General features: G+C 38.7%; 1 protein-coding gene across 4 annotated transcripts in view; it reads left to right on the plus strand.

The window, feature by feature from the left end:
* Positions 1-22619, plus strand: part of LOC107145623 (SLX4 interacting protein) — a 196093-nt gene that overhangs the window by 170895 nt on the left and 2579 nt on the right. For all 4 annotated transcript variants that reach the window (XM_048811316.1, XM_048811315.1, XM_048811317.1 and 1 more), the window contains 3 exons: positions 532-609; positions 3170-3258; positions 21277-21377. In XM_048811316.1, the coding sequence (XP_048667273.1) occupies positions 532-609; positions 3170-3258; positions 21277-21377 (268 nt within the window). The remainder of the gene's footprint in view (positions 1-531; positions 610-3169; positions 3259-21276; positions 21378-22619) is intronic.

The raw sequence follows: 22619 nt of genomic DNA on the forward strand, positions 1-22619 counted from the left end.
TCACTTTACAGCTTTCAGTGGGCATTTGGGGGGGGGGGGGGTTTGATACGTGCCATGTTTCTTTAATCTCATTCTGTATGAATACTTAGCTGTATTTGAATTGGAGGGTAATTTACTTATAGAAAATACTCATTTTCAAATAATATTAAACTGTTCTTTTTGTGAGCTAATAAGTAATAAATATCAAAAGATGCCAAGATCCAAGCATCAATCTACACTGAATTAATCATCCTATCAGAAAGCCCTAATTTTTCAGATATGTTAGACCTTCTTTTTTATCTCATTTTACAAGTGAAGTAATTGAGCTACTTCAGGTAAGGTACCATGCCAGGTGTTATGGCTGGGCCTTCTGGAAGAACCCAGATAGTAATGTCTGCTCTTTGCCTCAACTGGGGCCCTCTACTGATTCTTTTGCTATTTCATTTTTTAAATAATGTTTGAATTCATACTGCGTGGCAGGCACTGGACTGGGCCCCTGGGATTCAGTGCCAAACCAGCTAATAATCCAATAATGTCCCTTTCATTTTACAGGTTATGGCTTTCAGATCACAGCCTATTTCCTCAAGAGAGGGATACACCTCCGCTGCATCGAGAGCTCACAGAATACTGGTAAGGAGCTCATTTCTTGTTTACACAACCAACTTGCCATAGAGAAGAGATTAAGAAATAGAAATTCCTACTTCCTTCATTGCCTTCATGTCATTGTATATTTTCAAACATTTGTGATTTTTTTCTCCCAACTGATACTGCATTTACTGGATGAGAATACTGAGCTGGACCACACTACATTTTACTTTCCTGATGCATCTCAGCACTTTCATTGAGTGTCCAGAGTTGCTTCTTTATTGTCAGCACACAGCAAGGCCCTGGGATGCAGATCAAGTGTGTACATAAGAAAGCCTTTTCCCAGCCTAGAGCCATCAAGACCATTCTCTAAGTGTGAAATTAGGCTACATTCCACCCCTCACTCCCTCAAACCAAGATGTTCACTGAGAAAATGATGTCAGTCTTATCCAGCGAACAACAAAATTAGAAGCTAGTGACCATTCTCCAAGAATTCTCTGAGCATTGGAAAGAAAATTTAACTCAAGTTCCCATCACTATGTCAGTATATCTATAAGATACAAAACAAGGACTTTAAAAATCAGCTCTATGGAAGTTTGCCCCTGGAATCTTCATGATACCTCCACTTTCTTAACTTGAAGTGTGCTGCTTGCATATGTTACTCTCTTAATGGATCTTCCACCTTGTTCACCTCTCTTATAAAACTAATTCAGCTAACTTTGGGCCTGGTAAAATACACCCTAGCTACCCTTCTTAATAGGGACTGTCATTGCCCAAATCTATGTAACTAGTAAAATAAAACAACTCTCAATTATAACCAAAACAAATAAAGGAATATAGAAGTAGCTTTCTGTTGATACAATACCTGGTACCAAGTATTCCAAATCTATCATTTTTATTTTCAGATGAATAAATAGAAGTACTAAATACAGAAATCATTTGATGAACTGGTAATTTTGAATTACAATTGTGATCCACTACTGAACTCTTTCAATTTTTTGATTTGGGAGACAAAAGGGAGACATAGAGTGAATTCTATGGCTTGGTTTCCCCTTCCATAAAATGGGAGACTACTTATTGTTTATCTTAATAATATTTTAAGAACTAATGAACAAATATTAACTGAATTGATAATTTTGTTATCTGGTTTTTCAAAGGCCATCCATAGTCACCAAGCCAGATGTAACATTCATGTGGGGTCAGATAAACACACCTGGGCCCCAACTTGAGAAAGATGGCTTTCTACTTGGAAGAAAGACCAGACCAACAGGTTAGGCACCAGTCATGGAGGGCATTGAATGTTTGCCTATCTATGTATGCTGGGCACTAGGGAGCCATGACAAACTCTTGAGGCAAATAGTAGAACTGTTTTGTTAACCTGCTGTGTTAAGTAGGATGAATTAGAATAAAAGGAAATAACAGTGGTCCAGGGGGTAAAGAGAGATCTGTTGCTAGAATGTCAATTCTTTTGGCCTTTTTGTATAATTTAACCTAGCTGAACAGAATAAGGTGTTAATTGTGTTTAAATTGTGCATCTGCATCTGTTGACATCTCTGTGTTTGGCTTCTGAGTATACCAATTGACACATTATTACCTCAGACAGTGCCCTCTTGTGCAATATATGTAAGAGACTCCATTTACATGATTCATAGTATCCATATTTTAAAAAAAATTTGTCACATCTAAGAGAGAAGTTTTCTCTTTTAGAAAAATGACTTTATTTCTGTCACAAATATAACTCACATATATTATAAAAATATTCGAGCAATACACCAAGTATTAACAAAGGAAGAGATCCTCTCCACTCATTCAGAATATCCATTGTGATATTCTGACATCACCCCAGAGCTCAGTGGGGGCTGGTAGGCAGAAGTACAAGAGAAGATCCCAATGGTGTTACTGTTTTGTGTCCCCTTCATTGACTGTTTCGGAGTCCTGTCCTGCAATTCATTTGCCCTACCCCATCCAAAAGCTAGTGGCTTTGCTTTAAAAGCTGAAGTAATAGATTACAATTACTATAGTGTAGTTGTCTTGTCTTCACCATGCACCTTTAACCATTCCCTTAATAATCTGAATTCTTAACAGATGCTGCTGTTATTATGGTCACATTCATCTTAGGAGTTTGCCCTCTAATGTAGGAGACCTTCTCTAAGACCAACTGACCAAGCAGATGATAAACAAACTACGAAAAACATTAATGTGTCACATTATTTGATTTTTAGCTAATATTCTTCCTTTTTCTCTAAAGTCTACACACTCATTAGAAAAAACTGATACTATTTTTAAGATATGCGTTCTAACAAGAAAATAGCAAACTGATACAGAGAGAAAGCTACAAAGGCCCTGCCTGGGGGCTCCATGTGGTATAATGGTCTAGGGGCTCAGGTGGACCAATTTGCAGCCTCCTCAACTCCCTAAGGCTTAGTGCTCATCCTGCCCTATTGATGGCAAACACTGGAAGGATGGTGGGGAAAAGAGACACTCGTCTTATATATACTTGCATATTGCCATAGCATAAAATGAATGAAAAAATATGGGAACACATGTATCTGTGTTCATAGTTTTCTGAAGCCTTCAGTAACTTTATTTTCTTCATTTTATACAGAACTCCGTGTATTCCCTGACAGATTTGTGGTCTGTGTTAGTCAGCTTGAATTTAATCATGATATTTTGGCAAATCAGAATGAAGAATTGGTATGTATAAAAAAAATGCCGTAAATAAATAAATCTGCTTCAATGCTGAGTTACTGTAAAAAGTAGAAAAACGAAGTGTTTTCTATTGTTTATTCAACCGTTGAATACTCAGTAATACATACTTTTGGGGACCAAAAGTCTTGTGCCTATTTTGCATGTTAATACTAATGCATGTGTTGATTTGTTATTGTTGTAATCTCTTTGTTCCTGAAGACCCTTGAATATTTAATTTGATCAGCAGTATCTTTTCAACATCAATTTTAAATTAAAAAGCAACACATTGCAAACACTATGATGGTGCTTGGTGATAGTATTCAAATAAAGCAAAATCCACATGTTTCCACTAGAAGTTTTCACTGGGGTCAGTGGCTTTTGAATTTTATTCCATTGTGAATCACTAACATTTTCATGAGAACCAGTATTTCTCCCCAGTGTATTATTTCATAGCTGATAGGGTTCATTCTCCCTCTCCCTCTTTCCCTCTTTCCCTCTGTCTTTTCTCATGCTAAGCCTTTAGCTCCATCCAGGCCTGTTTCTGTTTCATCAGTTTTCTTCTCATAGAAAAACATAAAACATACTTAGTGTTGTAGTTTAGAGCTTTGCCTTTTAAGCTTACCATGTACACTTGACAGAGACTCCTTGTAGTATTTGTATCTTGCTGCAGTCATGGTTCAATCTACTTACCTCTGTACAAACTTTTTTAATAGTATTAGATGTACAACTTGAAACTTTAACAGAAAAAAAAAAAATCTAACAGACATTAACCCAGCCTGGAAGTATGACATGATTATTATGCTTCTAAGATAATTTATGGGAATATTAAATTATCCCTGATGTTTATTATTTTTTAATTCATATGAAATTTGAAATTTGGCCTACATAGTCTATAACCAGTTTCTTATCTCATCTTAAACAAATATATAAGGAGACTGTTTCATAGGCTATAAAAGAGAATAGAGACCCAGGAAAAGTAAAGAGCAGAGAACTTATATTTATATTTAGATTCCTTCGTTTTGAGCAGAGGACTCTTACAGAAAAGCCGGTGTGACCCTTATATTTCCTCTTCCTCACCCATCAAAAAACTTTACAGTGTACATATTAAATGAAATAAATGAAGCAACTTTGGCAAGAAGTAGTAAAAGTTTATCCTTTGAAATATTTCCAGAATGTTGACTTTTCTTAGTAAATTAATAAATTCTTAAATAGTAATGCTGTTGGCATACAGCTTTAATATAATATTGTTTAACTGATTTTCAGAGCAAGAAAGAAACTGATCTGTGGTTTAAGAAAACAACAATTATCTGTGCCAGAAAGTGTTATTGCTTTCAGATGGAATACAGAAGAAATTAGATCTTGTTTCTGATATGCAATATTAATACCTAGTATCTTAAATTATTAAGCGGGAATTAAAACATTTCAATATAAATGAAACATTATCCCCCTTAGGGGCCCTGGTATTTATACAGATGTAAGTTTTCTATAGCTGCTGTTATATAAATCCTATAAGCTGGAGCACTTCCTAAATGTTGAGAATTTTCATTCTGAAAAGTTGACTAGTCTGACCCTTTTACAGTTTCTTTATCTGTAAAATGTTCAAATTTCTAGCAATAATACTATCACAGCTAACCATGTTATAAGAAAAATGTCATAAACATCATGAGGCTCTTTTCATTGTTTTGGAGGGCTTCTTTTTGGTTGTGGTCAATCTCTGTGTTCATTTTTTCTCTGTGGCCACCTCTTATTGCACTTCACAGATGCACTTTCCCAGCAACACAAAAGAGTCAGTGAAGCTCTGTGCACCTTCCCTCCTCCCTGGCCTCTCACCTGAGCACCTCCCCCCTTGCGGGCCTCCACCACTTCCTCAGGTTGGCGATCACTAGTGGCTGTAAAATATCCAGGTCAAGTAAGGGGCCCTCTCCTGCAAATTGCTCATCAAGCCAACCACACTGCCCTTCCACCAGAAGTGTCTTATAGCTTAATCCTCATTGATGTTTGACCTCTGCCAAGCCTACTGTCTCAGATATTTAAGGATCAATAAACAATCCTTCCTTGCCAGAGTTGCCAGAGAGAAGACATTCTTCTTCCTCTTGATACACTTCAAATGCCCAAAGCCAGTGATGTCAGGCTCCCCTGAGTATTCTTTGAACTTCCTTCAAGCTTTGAATTCTTTTATCAGTTCAAATTGATGTTGGCCTAAGGGCAGGATCCTCTCATTCTCTCTTGGTAGTGATTCTCAAGGAATGTCTGCTGGGCAAGGCCTGGGAACTTGGCTCCAGGAGTAGCTATATTGGCTATAAACTTCAGTTATTTTCCTATAATTGTTTACTTAACTCACTTTTCTACGCCCACAGAAGTGAGGGGGAGTGAACTAGTACCTGAGCTAAGGGCTAGGTGCCTTCCTCATGCTGTGGTCCTGGAGGGCACGGATTCTTTTCCTTCACTCCCTCCCACCCCACCCAACCCCATTTGGATCATCAATGTCTCAGTGACAATTTGTTAGAAAATCTGGAAGCATCTATTCAAAACTGCTCTGCCAAGGAATTCTTTCAGCCTTCAGACAAGAAAGCCAGCTGCACTCAGCTCTCAGTTCTTAAAGGTGGTGCACAAAAGAACCACTGTCCCAGATCAAGCAGTACAAAGGGGAAATCCCCTTCCTTTGCTCCTTTTCTGCAGAACGAATGCAGCCGCACTGTCCCCACTCCCCACTACACCAGGGAGGTCTGTTCCCCCTGCAGTCGGCATTTCTCTGTCCACTTTGGGACATTAGTGCAGGGCAGTCCTCCGTGTTGCAATCACTCTGTACAGAGTGCCCATGTGCTAGGGATGTGGGAATTGTGCTGTGTACTTTGGGAAGAAAGGGCATTATTATGAAATGAGTCATTGTATTTTTCTTTCTAGAGTTTCTCATAAGAAATCTCTAAACCCTGGAGCCTCAGTTTTTGACTATTGCAAGATATGGCGCTGGGGAGTTTTTACCTTTAGTTGTTCTCCTATGCCCCATCTTTTTTTACTTTAGAATTATGAAGAACATAAGGTAAATTTTTATTTCATTCAGCTGTGTTCTGTTCCAACGGTATTTTATTCTTTGCAAACCAAGTCTCTATGTAGAGACTATTGTCTTTCTCAGATGCATAGCCCTGGAACTTTTAGGAAATTAAAATTGTTAATTTCTATTATTCCTTTATTAAGGTTGTACGAATAACCATAGAATTTTATACATATATGGAACATTTCAGGCACAGTGCAAAGCTACTGCTTCATTGTGTGTTGGTTGCAGGCTCTCCTAGTCTCTGGAGGCCACTTCTCATCTACTCTGACCATCACATTTAACATAATTTGCAGAGGGTTAATTCCATGCCAGGAACTCTCCTAGGCACTGGGGAAACAAAGAAAAATAAGAAAATGCTTTTTCGCACAAGGAGCTTACAGTCTAGCAAATCAGGGGTACTGAAGAGTTCCCTGGTAACCTAAAAATATAACTCAAATAGAGCCTCCACTTTTCCTAAAGGTATTTAGTTAGATCCTTCTACCATTCAGAAGGAAAAGCCAAAAATATAGACTGACTTCCTTACTTTTGAACCTAAGCTGTCTTAGGTTCAAAGTCTGTGATCATCTAGGAAATTAAAAAATGATACATAGGCTCGTGCTGCCTTAAAATGGATATATGCATTAAGACAATTGGGTTCTTGGCCTTATACTTCATGTGAGTCGTGGCTGAGACGTGAAAATAGCCGCAGAGGTTCTGCAGAGGGGCCCAATCACACAGGGCTAGGCCCATACTATAGCACCATGTGAATAAGAAGATTACTGTGGTATCTGGGCAAGGGACATTTAAGCACCAAATTGGACACTTCTCTTCAGTCAGACTGCTGTTTAGCATTAAACATCTCCTAGTTTATGAATGTAGGATTGAAGTGAAAATTAGTCTCAAGCAATAAACTACCATAGATTGGATTATTTTTAGCTTGGCTGTTGTATTCCTCAGCTGTGTGTAATCCAAGCTCTGTGGGCCTTCACCCTCCTCTCAATCAAATGGGGTGGGGCGAGGGTATCAGATTATCTCATCCTTTCTCACACAATTTCTATCAGAGGAAGCAGATGAAAATGTAGCTGAATAAAACTATAAAATGATTTTACACACAAAAAAGAGCTTACTGTTAGAATTTTTAAATTGTGATAAAAACCATTTAGGGCAGAGCTGTATTTTATTTTGGGAAAGATAAATAGTAGTTACAAGGAAACACTTTGGCCTTACATTTTTAGAACAAAAGAAACTGCTTAACAGTTTGTTCACTGGCTTCTATACTCTCCCGATGACGGACTTTTTTAACTTTCATAAGGGAATATTTGCATAAATATAAATGAGCTCATTCAAGACAAGAACTGTTTTTAACATTAAAAGAATAGTAGATAATTTTTCCAGGTTTTCATAATATATTGTAGATTTTAAAAATCCATTATTCTCATTTCTTATTGTGTTTCCTAAACAATACCAGTGGTAAATTACATGGAAGCCATTAAGAAGAGATTTCTGTAGCACTAGGAAAAGTTTCTTGAGTGAACAAAGGCTACTTCCATATTTCACATTTTTCAGTGTTCTGAAATTAGTTCTTCCTTAATAACTGATTACCAAAATTGTACAACAAATTTTTAAATCCAGATATACACAAATAAAATAAAAATTACTCACAACTTTCAGCCCAAAGATAACCCTCTGTTACCAATCAAATCTGTATCTCTCCATACTTCATACTTAAAAAACTGAAGTCACTGTGTATTTGTTTTAACTAGGACCCTATTCATTTGTGAATTATGCTTTTGTATATGTTTTTCTGTTGATAATGATATTTCAAAGACTCCTTATATATAGTATATGTAAGACTTTATATAGTAAGGAAAGTAACTTTTAGCAAGTCTTGTCTTTTTCTTTTCAGTCATATGTCATTGCCTAATGATAGGAATCTGTGTCCTCAGCTCTGCTTTCCATAATGATTTCTGCTTTGGATAAAATTGGTGTTTTGTTTTTTCCAATATTAGACAAATAGTTACTTACATTTTCTTTGGGTATTCTTATGGAAATTATTGTGATGTGAGGTCCTTTTTATTGTTTGTGTTGACCAGCATCATGCTAATTGTGGTCCTTAGGTTTCAGGGACAGCCAAGCTCTCTGCTTCTTCTAATGGACTTCATTGTCAGGGAACTCAAGACCATGAGGCATCTCTAGAGACCAGGCTCTCCTTTTGCCCCTTAGCAGGGGGACTTCACTAAGATCATAAGGTAGTCGGGTTGCCTGTTACACTTCATTTGAGTGTAGCTTAGCTGTGAAAATAGCTATCAGGTTTCTGCAGGTGGCCCCAGCAAAAGAGGCTGAGTCCTCACCATAGCATCATCCACGTGGGAGGATTACTGATATGTCCTGACAAGACACAGTACATGAGCACTAAATTGAACACTTCTCTCACATCAGATTATTGTTTAATGTTAAAGAATTCTCATGCCTGACACCTGTCTAGGTTGACAGCCCTCTTGTTTTCCTGGCAGTTGTGACCAGGTTTCAGGGTCATAATGTGATCAACAGATAGTTAAGGAACAGATTAGAGCAGTACCCTCAGCTGGTCCTGTGAATGGGCTGTTTTCCTTGAATGGGGATGGGGACTATAACAGCTACCATTCTCATCTGCCCTTATATGGACTAGCAGGTGGAGCCCAATGGAAATGCTGGTGGTAGGGATGAAGATATTTTTTATGAGTTAGATTTTCTGGACTATGACACTGAAGATAAGAAAATATATTTCTTGGGTAAAATTTCTTGGATAAAGATTAAGTGTACTTTGACTATTTGTTACAGTAACCTAGGGTTTTGTTCTCCTTTCTTAAAATAAAATTCTCCCAAGTGTTTAACCAATAGTATTCATGAATGAGATAATTTCATGTTTCATCCCCTGAAAGGAACCTGCCCTTTGCTGAGTTAGACTAGGAGGGAAAAATAGATAGGGTATATTATAGAATTTATCTGGGCCCTCTAATCCTTTTTGATTTTTTTCACATAAGCCTCCTCCTATGTACAGAGACATGTAATGTCTCCTTAATAACCACTTGCATCACAGATTTAATTAGGAAAAACATCATGGGGAATAGAACAAAAGGAAAATATATCAGAGTTAAAATGTGAAAACCTGCCTTTGACCACTGACTTTTCCCTCATGCACTGGAGGATCTTAGACACATCATTTGACTTCTGAGCATCAGTCCCCTGACTGATAAGCAGAGATAAAAATGGTATCTGCCAAGTAATTCTTTCCAAGTTTTCCTAATGATCAAGTGAAATCATAAATATTAAAATGACTTATAAACTCTAAAACACTTATGAGTATTAATTATCATTGTCATCATTTTTCTTTTTCCTCAGAGAAGAGTTAATTTAATGCCATGAACACCAGATTAGCAGACTGCTGTACATCTTCCCCCCTCTGCTTGAAATGAGAAAAATACCTAATATTCATGTGTGCACATATTATTTTCCCAAGAAGGTCAGTACCCTCATTTCAGAAAAAAACTGAAATACCAAAAGGTTAGTGGTAAGCCCCATATAACCAGCCAGTGTAATGGGAGCTCTGTTAACCAGCATCTAGAGGAGGAAGAAGTATAGAGACCACCCAACTTAAACACCTTTCATTTCCAGTAGCTGCCAGTAGAATCATGATGAGATATGGCTGTGGACAAAAGACCCAGTCATTTCTCTAAGGTAATAGGAATTGGGAGACAGCAGACTTCTCAGGCCAGAATTCTGAAAAGCGCATGCTCCTCAGAACACCCACAGCGAGAGTTCAACATGCAAGTGGATTATGTTTGGAAAGTTCATTAGCAAACAGATGATTTAGAATTCAGTACTCATTTTCCCAAGGAAACGATGTCATGATGGGGATGAGGTTCCCAGACTAGTCCACAAAAGCTGTTACTATCATGAACTGTGAGTCTTGGAAGGAGGGGACCTGACTGTCTGTGTTCAAGGAAAATAGCAAGAGCTATTCCTTCCATATTCCTGGGCAGAGAGCCAGCTGTGAGCAGAGTTCTGAAATGAGACAGGCATCTGTGATGTCTTCTCTCTGGCCTTATGCCTCTTTCCCACTAGTGTCCAGGGCTACTGGGAGCCCCTTTCTGATTGACCCTACTCCCTTGGTGCCAGGACTATACCATACCTGCCTCTCCTGTCCTGTCCACACCCACAGGCTCAGCCGGGTGAGATATTAGGAGAGAGCAACACCCTGAATGAGGGGCTGGCTACCTTGCTGCCTGTGCTGGCATTTTTTAGCCTTAGGTCTCTGTCGAGGGGAAGCGTTTTTAACAGGCTACCCCAAAAAAGGTAGGCCAACTCTTCATATAGACAGTTCCCTCTACTTTTAAATTAGGGATTAACCTATGATTCATAAATTTCTTGAAATTAAAAAAAAAATGTTGTTGTTGTTTGTTTTTCTGGTCAAAGTTAGATGGCTTTCATCTAACTCTCAGAGTGGGTCTGTGAACCCCCCAGTGTTAAGTACTGGTCCAGACCTACAAATTCTTCAGAATGCCTTAGGTTCTGTCACAGTTGTATGGCATAGAGACTCAACAGTGGGAGCTGAGATTGGTCAGAATTTATTTTTAGGTTCTCAAGGGTAGGTGAATGTGAACTGGAAAATCCCTGTGAAACGTGTACTTCCTGCAAATTCGCTTCCTTAATTTTTTTTTTTTTTTGCACACTGATTTCATTTTTAGGGTAACATTCTTTTCAGCTACTTATTGGTATTTTCCTTTCTCTATATTCTCTATATACAACTGTTTCATTGTCATCAATTCAAAAGAAAATAACTTTTTTAAAAATTTATTTTAAAGAAAAAAAAAACAGGGTTTTCACAACTAACCCAAGCAGCAGCAGCAGCAGCAACAGCAGCAGCAATCCTGGCTTTACTTTCCCTTAGAGTTCCATCCTTTCGTGGAAAGACAGAGAGTGAAGTACTTAGAGGAAGGACTTGAGGTCAGAGTCATATGGAGCAAAGCTTGGCCTCTCACTCTGGGAAATGGCCAGATGACTTGGCCTCATAGATCATCAGTGTCCTCCTCCATGAAGTGGAGAAGGTCATGGACAGCATCTTATGGAGACCAGTTTACTAGGTACTGGTCCTTATACCAAGTCTTTTGCTGGTCACCACCACCACCAGCATGGTCTTCAAAGAAATGATTTCAGTCCAGGGGGATTCATGAGGTGTAGCTTTCGGTTTTTATTTCATTCCCTTTATGCTTTAGTTCCATCAAGTCAATACATGTGTATTTGAATGTCTCTTTTTTTAATTCATTATTATTCTACTCCCCCTATTCTGCCCCTTTCACTTCCTTACATTATTATCAAATAATTTAAGAAAGAATAAGATGTGAATTTTGAAAAAGAGAGTTCTTCCTCATTTTGAAGACACGGGCTTCTACACAGCCATGCTGTATTGTGGTCTTAAGATTCTGGTCATTCTTGTATTCATGCTTTGGTCTGCTTCTCTATAACTCAAGTCTTTTATATCATCACATTTCAGAACACGCATGCTCCTGAAAACACTTAGGCGTTGCACTAAAATATGAGAGTAACTTTTTTTTGCCTTTTGAAAATCAAGTCATAAAGCATTGAAAGTAATTCCAGTTTTATGCTTTAATATTATCGTGTAACCCCTAAATAAGCTGATATTATATATTTACTCTGCTTTTATTATTTGCAAAGGGCTTTGTTTGCAGAGTGCAGAGGCTGTCACATACAATAACTTATTCAGTACAGCAAACCTGAGAAGAGATTGTATCAGTCTTGAACCTTTTCATTTTCTCTTTTTTTTTTTTTTTTAATTTTTTATTGTTGGTTGTTCAAAACATTACAAATATGATATGTCAAGAACCTTTTCATTTTCAAGGGACAGGAAAGCCAACTCAAAATGGCTTAGCAAAAAAAGAAGGTTTTTGGCTTATGTTCCTGAAAAGTCTAGACTTTAGGTAGAGCTTGATCAGAACAGAGAATATCATTAAACAGTTCCTCACCCTTTCTGGCTCTGCCTTCCACTGTGCTGGCTTCACTCTCAGCCTGTATGTGCTGGTTGGTCCTAGCAGCTTAGGTCTTTACTTTCAGGGCAGAAGAAAGCAGACCTTTGCTTAGAACGGTATGGGTCATGCACCTCTTTGAGTTAATGAATTCAGTACTCTGATTGATCTGAACTGAGTCACAGGCCTATTTCTGAAGTCAGATGTGGAGACAGGGTCTCCTGAAATGCATGGACATTGGATGGGACTTTGAGTTGTGATTCCTTGGAATAAAATCCAAGTATTGTTCCCAGGAAATAAATGTGTATCCATTCTAGAGATATTCATTTCATCCTTTTTTTTTTTTTTTTTTTACAAATGAGGAAACTGATGCCCAGGTCAGATAAGCCAATTTTCCAAATCTCACAGCTAGATAGTGACTGAGCAGGGAGTGGAACCAAGGACTTCTGACTGTCCTCCTTCTACAGCGTCATCCATGACCATGACAGCACATGACTCGTGTGGCCACCAGGCAGGGTGGAGAGAGTTGTGCACAGGGGTAGGCCTTCCAGATCCTGTTCTGCCCCAAACTAAATGTGTGGCCTTAGACACTTCTTGCTCTGTGTGGGTCTTGTTCTTTTCATCTGTAAAATATTTATGATGTCTTCCCTCTTGAATACTCAGTGAGGACCACATGAAATGTCAGGAAGAGGACACTGAGAATCATGTAAGCTCTCCTAGGAATGCAAGGCATCCTTTCCTTTTTTATAAACTCCATATGGTTTGTGAAGTCATCAGATTTTGTCTTCTCAGTAATGTCAAGAAAATTTCTTCAATGCTTTCCAGTTTCCAAAATGTACTTCATATACCTCACTGCATTAAAATTTCCCAAACAAAAATGAAATGTCGATGAGAAACCAACCATCAGGGGATTGAGAAACTGGTGCTAGCAGAAGCCAACAGTGAGTGTGAAATCTTGGATTCCACTTGCCCTAACCCTTGTACTCTGCATCATCCTGATTTGATCAGCTCTGGGTGTATGGTTCTCAGCGGATTGTGATCATGAGGAATTGAGAAACAGTAACACTTTGAGTGTGCCCTAAGACTATGTCTGTAATATATATGCACACTTTTTTTTGTCCTGGGGATTCAATTTAGGGGTGCTTAACCACTGAGCTACATCTACAATCCTTTTAGTATTTTGAGATAGGATCTCACTAAGTTGCCGAGGCTGGCTTCACACTTGCAATCCTCCTCCCTCAACCTCCTGCATCTCCAGGATTATTAGGCATGCACCACTGCACCCAGCTATATATATCCTAATAGTCTGTGGATTACCTACTTTTTTTTTTAAGAGAGAGAGAATTTTTTAATATTTATTTTTTAGTTTTCAGTGGGCACAACATCTTTTTTTTTTTTTAATGTGGTACTGAGGATCGAACCCAGCATCCCGCACATGCCAGGCGAGCGCACTACCGCTTGAACCACATCCCCAGCCCCAAGATTACCTACTTTTAAAGTCTTCTTGGGTTTTAATTATTTTCATTGGATAGTGTATAAAACAGAATCAGAAGAACTGTATGTATTTAACCATGAGAAAACAGATCCAACTCTCAAAAGATAAAGGCAAAGAATACCACATTACTATAATTACCACCTTCCAAAAGAATCTTAATAGCACCGAGGAGCTTTTTTTCCTCTTATATCACCTTCATTTAATATTTTGCAATCCTGAAAGTAAGTTTGTTGGGACAGCTCCTAACACAGGTTTTCACCCTTGGCTGTGAAGGTACTAGGAGCATACAACATGGGGTGGGCTGTATGGTCCTGGAGAACTAGGATTTACTGGTGTACCCACAGGACTCTTGGAGTCATCAGTTGCTTGCTACCATGGCTCCAAGAATCTGCCCCATCAATTCCACCCTCAAGTAATATTGATGTCCTGGGCACTGAGGCACATGCTGGAGAACCAGCTACAAGAGTTTCTCAGCAGAGGCGATGTTTGTCAGGCCTTGGCATTGCCATCTCATGCTGTATGTCCATGTGGAATCAGGCTGGCCAACAGCATCGGCCATGGACTGTGATAACAGTAACAATACTAGCCTCACTAGCTGTATTGAGGATTCCTATTGGTGAGTGCCTGTGTTTCTCTGCTCCTACTTACTGTAGAATTTTTTTGAAGTGTTATCTAGACCTGCACTGGCCAGTAGTATAATCATTGGCTGCATTTGGCTGTTGAGAATTTGAAAATATGGCAAGTTAGAAATGATGTACTATACCTATATAATGCACACCAGCATTTTATATAATATATATAGTATATAAAATATCATAGATGTGCTATATAAAATGTCTCAGTATTTTCTATATTGATTAATGTTATGTTTTATTTATTACATTTAATGTTATATTATTATTGAAATTAAATTTCACCCATTTATTTTTGCTTTTTTAATGGGGCTATAAAAAACTTCCAGTTCCTTGTATAGTTCACATGTTTCTACTGCAGAGTTCTGGTCTCCTTTTATGTCACCACTTCCTTCACAACCTTGTGTCAGGTAGGCTTGGGTCCCAGCACTTCACCAAAACCAGCTAGCTTATGTCTTGGACTTCTTCCATCTAGTAGTCAGTTTTGACTCACAGCCACTCAGTGTATTCTATACAGTTGTCACTTTCATTGACATTTAATTTTTTTTTTAGTAAATAATTTTTTATTAAATTACTTATTCTAATTTGTTATACATGATGGCAAAATGCAATTCATTTCATATTGCACATATAAAGCACAATTTTTCAAGTCACTGATTATTCACAAAGTATTTTCACATGATTTGGTCTTCATATATGTACTTCGGGTAATGATGTCTAACTTATTCCACTATCAGGCCTATCCCCTTGTCCCCTCCCTTCCCCTCCCTCCCCTTTGCCCTATCTAAAGTCCCTCCATTCTTCCCATGCTTCCCCTACCCCATCGCCATTATGAGTCACCATCCTCATATTAAAGAAAACATTCAGCCTTTGGTTTGGGGGGATTGGCTTGCCTCACCTAGCATTATGTTCTCCAACCTCATCCATTTACCTGCAAATGCCATGATTTTATTCTCTTTTAATGCTGAGAAATGTTCCATTGTGTATATATACCAAAGTTTCCCTATCCATTCATCTACTGAAGGGCATCTAGGTTGGTTCCACAATTTAGCTATTGTGAATTGTGTTGCTATAAACATTGATGTGGCTGTGTCCCTGTACTTTCATTCTTCCCTTGCCTCTGGGGACCTCTTATTATCTCAATTTTTCTTTCTTCACCCATAGTTCCCTCATAGACCCTTGGCTGAATCCTCCTTAACTTATCAACTTCTTTTTCTCATGCAAACTTATTCCTTGATAAAATTCATCCTAACCCATCATTGCATTAAACACCTATCCCAGGTTGGTGTCTGCAACTCAGACTGTCCTCTTCTAGAAACCTGTACCTTAACTGTCTGCTCACCATCTCCACTTAGATATCCAGGAGGATTCTAAAAGTTCTTGTGTTTGTGCTGCTGTAACAAGATGCCTCATACTGGATAATTTTAAAAAGAACAGAAATGTATTTCTTACTACTCTGGAAGCTGGAAAGTCCAAGATCAAAGTGCCATCAGGTCTGTTGTCTAGTGAGGGTCTAGTCTCTCCTTTCAAGATGGCACCTTGTTAGGCTACCTCCTCCAGAAGAAAAGAATGCTATGTTCTCACATAGTGGAAGGCAGAAGGGCAAGTGGGGCAAATTTGTCCTGTTAAGTCCTCTTTTGAGGGCAGAATCCTCATGGCTTAAGCACATCTTTTTTTTTTTTTTTTTTTTTTTTNTTGTTGCATATGGATTTCCAGTTTAAGCACATCTTAAGGGCTCTACCTCTTAATACTATCACAGTGGCAACACCTGAATTTTAGAGGGAACACATTCACCCCATAGCAACATCTAAAACAGGTTTCTTGGTTTTATTTTCCCAAGCCTGCCTCTCCCCACTATTTTTTTCCAATGACAAACGGCAGCTTCCTCTGTGCATTTAGTTATTAAAACCACAGAACTTGGACTCATCCTTTACTTTTCTCTTCCCATAACTGCCATGTCCAGTTCACCTGCACATTCTTTTGAGCCTCTCTTCAAATTATATTTCCAGTCTGAGCACTTTTCTTTACCTTGTGCTTCCTCCAAGACCCATCATCCCTCAGTGAACTATTGCTGTGTCTTATCATGATCCCCCTGCCTCCATCCTTGTCCCTCTATAACACCCAAGGTGAACCTTTTAAAATGTCATTTTTCTTTTCACAACTTTCCATAGGCATAATATCATCTTTCTCACTTTAATGATATATCCCATCCTTAAAAAGCCATTTAAGATTTGCCCCTCTACCACTAGTACTCGCACACACCCTTGCCCTGGTTTACTTTCCTGTCCCTCTGACCCCTTGCCCTGGTTTACTTGGCTGTCCCTCCACACTTCCAGGCATATTCTGTCCTCAGAGTATGCTCTTCCCCATGTGCTCATGGAGCTTGTCCTTCGCTCAGATTGCTGTCCATAACTCACATTGCAGCCTACGCAGCCTTCTCTGAACACTGTATTCAAAATAACACCTCATGGACCTTTAGATGTGTATCTCTCCTCATAGCATTGTCACCACCTGACACATTCTGTATTTGTTTCTTATATCCCTGTTGGTGGAGACTCCATGAAACTAGGTCTTTTTCTGTGGGTCCAAATCTTTTTCCCCAGAGGCCCAAGTTGTGAGTAGTTCAGAGTTCAGAGTTTTGCTATATTGGATCATTCTGCTGGATTCTGCTCAGTTTTTAATTTCATGTACCCTTAGAGCAGAAGTTCATTAATTGCTGGGTATAGCATCACTAGGGAGCTTGCTTAAAATGTATATGCCCTGACCCTCACTTTGGAGGTAACAAATTCAGTAGAATCGGAGTGGAATCTGGTAATTTTGATGCCAGGTATCCCTAGCCACACTTTACCAAGTGCTATCACATTGTACCAGATTATATTTGTTTCTTGGTTGCTCTCCCTCACTGAGTGTTGCTTTATGTATAGAAGCAGTGTTTGAATCACCTGGGAACCTAAATATAGATCTCCTAGCCCTACCCCAGATCTTGTGAATTAGAACTTCCAGGGATGGATCTTGGAAATCTGTATTTTTAAAAAACTCCTGCAGTGTCTCAGAGGTATCTCATCTTCCCACTAGTCTTTAGGAATCCTGACTGGTTTTAGAGACTCCATGAAGCATAAGGAGGTTGTGAACTCAAGTGCAGGTAGTTTTTGTTTTATTTTGGTTTTACTGTTATTTTAGGCTAGATTTTTGCTCCATCCCCCATTAATGTAACAGGTTCTATTCATAACTGGTGAATTCAGTCAGTCACTATGGAATGAGAACTCCTAGGTTTATCCTCAGTTTTAACGTGCTTTTGTGCCTTGAATGTTGACCATCATTTCCAGCTACATTTCAAACCAGCTCATTCTCTGAATAAAAGGCCAGAAGTGTGTCTTAAGTTTCCCAGCTCATTCTGTTGGGGACTCGCTTTGTAATCCTTTTTGTCCGGGAATTTAAAATGTTTCCCTGGTCAGACCCTACAGCATGGGGGTGCTATTAAAGCCAGATTTAAAATTAGGTAGTCAGTGTAGTTAGGTAAATCGGGTCTAATATCATATCGAGTGAAATCTAAAATGGAGGCCATGCTGATAATGATTCTGGAAACGCAGGACAACTCATGGAATGTTAATGAAGTCCCATAAAAGCCCTAGGCCAAAGTCCACCCCAAAGAAATGTTAATGGAACCCAGGAAACAGCCCCCAACAGATTTGGAGATAGCCCATCCCAAAGAAGTGATAATGAAGTCCTTCCTGCCCAGATTACTTGTTTGGCCCACCTGTGTCCCAACCCTTCCCCCTTTCATTCCATCACCAAACTGTAAAAAGGGGAACACATTCGCCCTTCAACGGATTCCACCTCTTAGGTCCCCTTCTTCCTCCAGGAGAAGTCTTTTCTGCTGTCCTTTAATAAACTTCTAATTTCTACTCTGTCTTTGCCTCGGCGTGCTTCTCTGGTGTTATTCTTTAACATTGGGGAAGCAAGGACTCTCACTGGCCAACAGTGGTAACACTATCACTCATCATCATAATCTCACACCTAACTCAGCCTTCCCCTTGGATCTGTGCTGCGGCACATGTGCTTCAATACTTGTGCTTCAACTGACTTTAACCTTGAGGAGCATTCAGTGGTCTCTAAGAGCATCCTCAGGGATGAAGAAAAGGCGTGGCCCCTTGCTCTGAGGCCTGCCTGGTATGCTCAAGTTTCTGAGGAAGGGTATCTTTCTGGGGCCAGTGGCCTTGTCCTACTTCTGTTTTGACACTCTTTGCAGATAGAAAGTTTTAAATTTGAAATCTTCAAAGTGTTACAGAAATTAAAATGAGGGTAGGATAGAGGTTGTGCGGGTGACTAGGAATGGCATATACCAAGGAATGATATTTGTGGAACTTGATTTGTTGGCCTAGACTAAGAGGAGTAGCTTCCCGGTTGTAAAGAATCATTTATGAAGGCCCCAAGAGATCCCCTTGGTTAATATGTTTTTTAAATACCTGAGCTTCCATGGGGTGTTCACTCTGGACTTTGGTAGCTATCTTTAAAAATGTTGGGTTTGCCTGTATTTCTTTCAGAAGATGATAAGATCATTATTCACACAGAATCTGAAAGTAGTGCTGTCATCCATGGAAGCCCTGGAGGCTCTTGGAACCTTCTCAGCAAGCACTATAGATTTGCACCTTAGAGTTTGCCTCTGGATAAGCCTTGACTTCATTTTGATGCCAGATGTGAGAAGCATTAATAATCAGGATGAATCCCTTTGGGAAATTCTATTCCCAGGTGATAGCTGCTTCCTTAGGAATATTGCGGGGTGGGGAGCAGAGGCTATGATTTAGTGACAAAGAGGAGTGAATTGACCCTAGAAATGTAAGGATAAGAGATTTCTAATGAGGTCTGACAGTTCAAGGGCTGAATAAGGAGGCTAATCTTTTTTTTTTTTCCTGCCCACCCAGTCTTCACACAAATGTAAATATGCCTCCTTCAACAAATTGGCAAATGTGGTTTTAATTTATAAGCAAAAGACCTGCCTTGCCTTTCTCTTCCTACTCTTTTTTTCTTTTCTAAACTAAGTCACGGGTTTTGCACTTTTTAAACTGGTCTGTCACCTTTTCTGTTGTTCATTTTCTTCCAAGAACATTTTCCCCCATTATTGTCAGAGGAATTTGGGATGAGAGCCGACTGCTGTTTCTTAAAGAAGTTTTTGAAGTTCCAGAGGAAATACATGGTGCTCTTTCAACTGAATTTTTGAAACAAATAAGTAAAGACAGTGATTGAATCAAGTGGGAGACTTGAAGAATGCGTCCCTATCTAGGCACCTACTTCATGTGGTCTGCGCAGAATCCATTGTTGTTATTTATGACCTTGTCTGCCTTCCATTGTGGACTTCTTCCAGCCTTAGGGAATTTACATCATTCCTAATAGCAAAAGGCTTTCTGGTTCCCACAGAGTTGTTCAAAGCCTGACTCATGCTCCTTATGTTAATTGTTCAGCTCTGAAAATACAGCACTTACAGGGTGTGGTTATAAGGGGGAAATCTACTGTACTTATAGGGCATGTTTAGAAGTGTTTCACACATAAATCTCTATTGCTCCCAATCTCTTGTCAAAGTTAAAGTGTCTCTCTAGCTCCCTCCCCCCACCAACTCTGATTTAACTTTTAATTCCCCCCACACACACTCTTTATCAACTATTAAATTTAGGGAACAGAAAACCAAAAAGGAAATGCATCAAAATGCAGTATAATCCAATAAAGCCTGTAATACTCTGTTCACTAACTATTAAAACTAGATATGACTGAGTGACATCTGCCTGGGCCTAAAGTCATCAGCACTTTTGGCAAGTAAATGTTTCTGGTAACTCAGTGGTATGGACAGTGACTGGGTAAAGCCCATCACATCCACTTGGAGAATACCCAGGCTTAATACTAATGGCTGCCTTCTCCCAGGATCCCTGGGCTGTCACTGCTAATTCCCATGTAAGCCTAAATAAAGCAAAGACTTTTTGATAATCAACTAAAACAATTCTTTGTGGAAGGAACATTTTTCTGGAATTTTCATGGGGAAGAATACTTAGTGTCCCAGAAAAAGAGACATTAACACCTTGTCTGGCTTATCTACTTGCATACAAAGGTCAGTGTTGGCAAAAGTTGAGAAACTTTTACAATTGTGTCCTTACAATGTTTCCATTGGTATGTGAAATCATAGGCTGATAATCTCTTCATTATAAAATAAAAAAAATAAAGACTACAATAGTAGTTAGAATAAGAGGGAAATTCCTGGGTTTCTTAGTAGCTAAGAATGACAAACTCTAGTTTTGAAGCTACCAATATTAAAAAGCTCAACTCTTGAAATAGTCTTGAGGGTTACAAAGGAAATAGGTAATATTTCTATTTTTTTATTAGAGCATTATACTTATACACAATATTTATATTTCTGCAAATGGAGAAAATGTGGGGAATTCTCAGAATTACCAGGGTACTGCACACCGTACCACCAAGTCTTCTCAAAAACTTGCTGCAGCCTGGCTCATTGATTCTGGGCTTTTGTCACAATTTGGACCAGAGAGAGATTAGATATTGGCCAAGAGTTACTGATGGCTTGTAATCAACATCCTTTACATGACAGTTTTCTGTGTTTGTGGTACATATTAATGCATGAAATGTGTAGACTGGGAGTCCAAAAGAAGTTGTAATTTACCAGAAAGTCCTAGATAAAAAAAAAAGAAAAAAAGTTAAAATAGCCTGTAACACTAAGCAGTTTCATTTAGTCTTTACAAAAATAAATCCGTTCATCTGGGCATTCAGAGTGTAACTGTTTTCTCTCATATTCAGCTAATAGATTTCTGGTTGAACCTTTGTTATCTTTTGGAATAGACAGAAAGAGCTCTCCACGGAGTGTCTGATTATTTTGCTGAGTGTGCTGAGAGTCTACTTCCTCCCAGTGCAAAGCTCAAGAGAAATGCTCTGAAACAAATGTAGGTCCAGCATGTTTCATTTTTCTTATTTGTGACTGCCTGTATGGATGGATGGATAATGTGAAATATGGAATTAAACAAGAAGGCATGGAGTGTAGAGACCAGAGCTTGGCTGGCACTGATCTTGCCCTGGGTCTCACACTTGCCCTTCCCACCCTCTTGACACTATTTTCTTTGCTCTCTGGACAGTGGGGGTAGAGTCCTTGCTTCATAAGTGTGTTGCAAGGAGTAATTAATTGCAAGCTCTTTGAAGATGAAAAGCACCTGCTGGTGGTGTGTTTCATATAACTTTCAGGGTGACTACAGACAGTCCTTAAAAAATACATTTCTTTTCTAAGATGCTTGTTCTAACTTTAATATAATGATAGTAATCCTTGTTATTATATGTTATTATATATATGAAATACATATATATGTATATATGTTTGTATATACACACAAACACACACATACATGATTCCACCCTAAAGCTTAGTCAGAATACATATCTGAGCTCCAGTGTTTTGACTTTCATTGTTAAGGAAATTTCTTGCCACTCACAGATTTCTTGCCATACTTCTTGCTAAAGATAATAAGGTCTTTAGTCTCTAAATTTTCCTCACACAGTTTCTGTCCTGCCCCTCAAATTTTTACAGTCAGAATGAAGTTTACCTTGTCTACTGAGTATTCTGTAGAGAAAGGAGTTAGATTTGCATTCCCCTCTCATGCTGGCTGTCTGAAATTTTTTTTCAAGTGCTATTAACTGAGTCTGATTCTTGTATGGTTAATGAACAATCGTGACACCAGCTAAATGGTAGTTATATTTGAATAATACCTTGAAATGGCCTGAGAATAATTTCAGAAAATTTTACTCACAAACTGAGTAAACTTTTTTTTCCTCACAAATTAAATTGTGTGTATGCATATTTGTTCATAGGTACACTTGCATAGCATAAGCTTTGGATATATTTGAGCATCAACTCCTAGAAAAAAAAAATCAATGCATCATACATAGGCAATATTTACTCTTAATATCATTGAAATGAATACCTATTTGCCTTAGTTAAAGAGAACTCCATTGATGATACAGATCAAAAAGCATAACATAACCTAGTATAATGAAAAATGTAGAGATCATTGCTTAACACACTCTTAGGGATTTTTCTAGATTTCCTGGGGAGACAGGGAGAAGGCAGGTAGCACATACCACTTGTTGCGGGTGAGGGAATGTGAGGGAGGGGGAATTTGAAGAAAACTGTGCCA

This window comes from Marmota marmota, unplaced genomic scaffold (genome assembly GCF_001458135.2).
Source record: "Marmota marmota marmota unplaced genomic scaffold, marMar, whole genome shotgun sequence".
Taxonomy (NCBI): domain Eukaryota; kingdom Metazoa; phylum Chordata; class Mammalia; order Rodentia; family Sciuridae; genus Marmota; species Marmota marmota.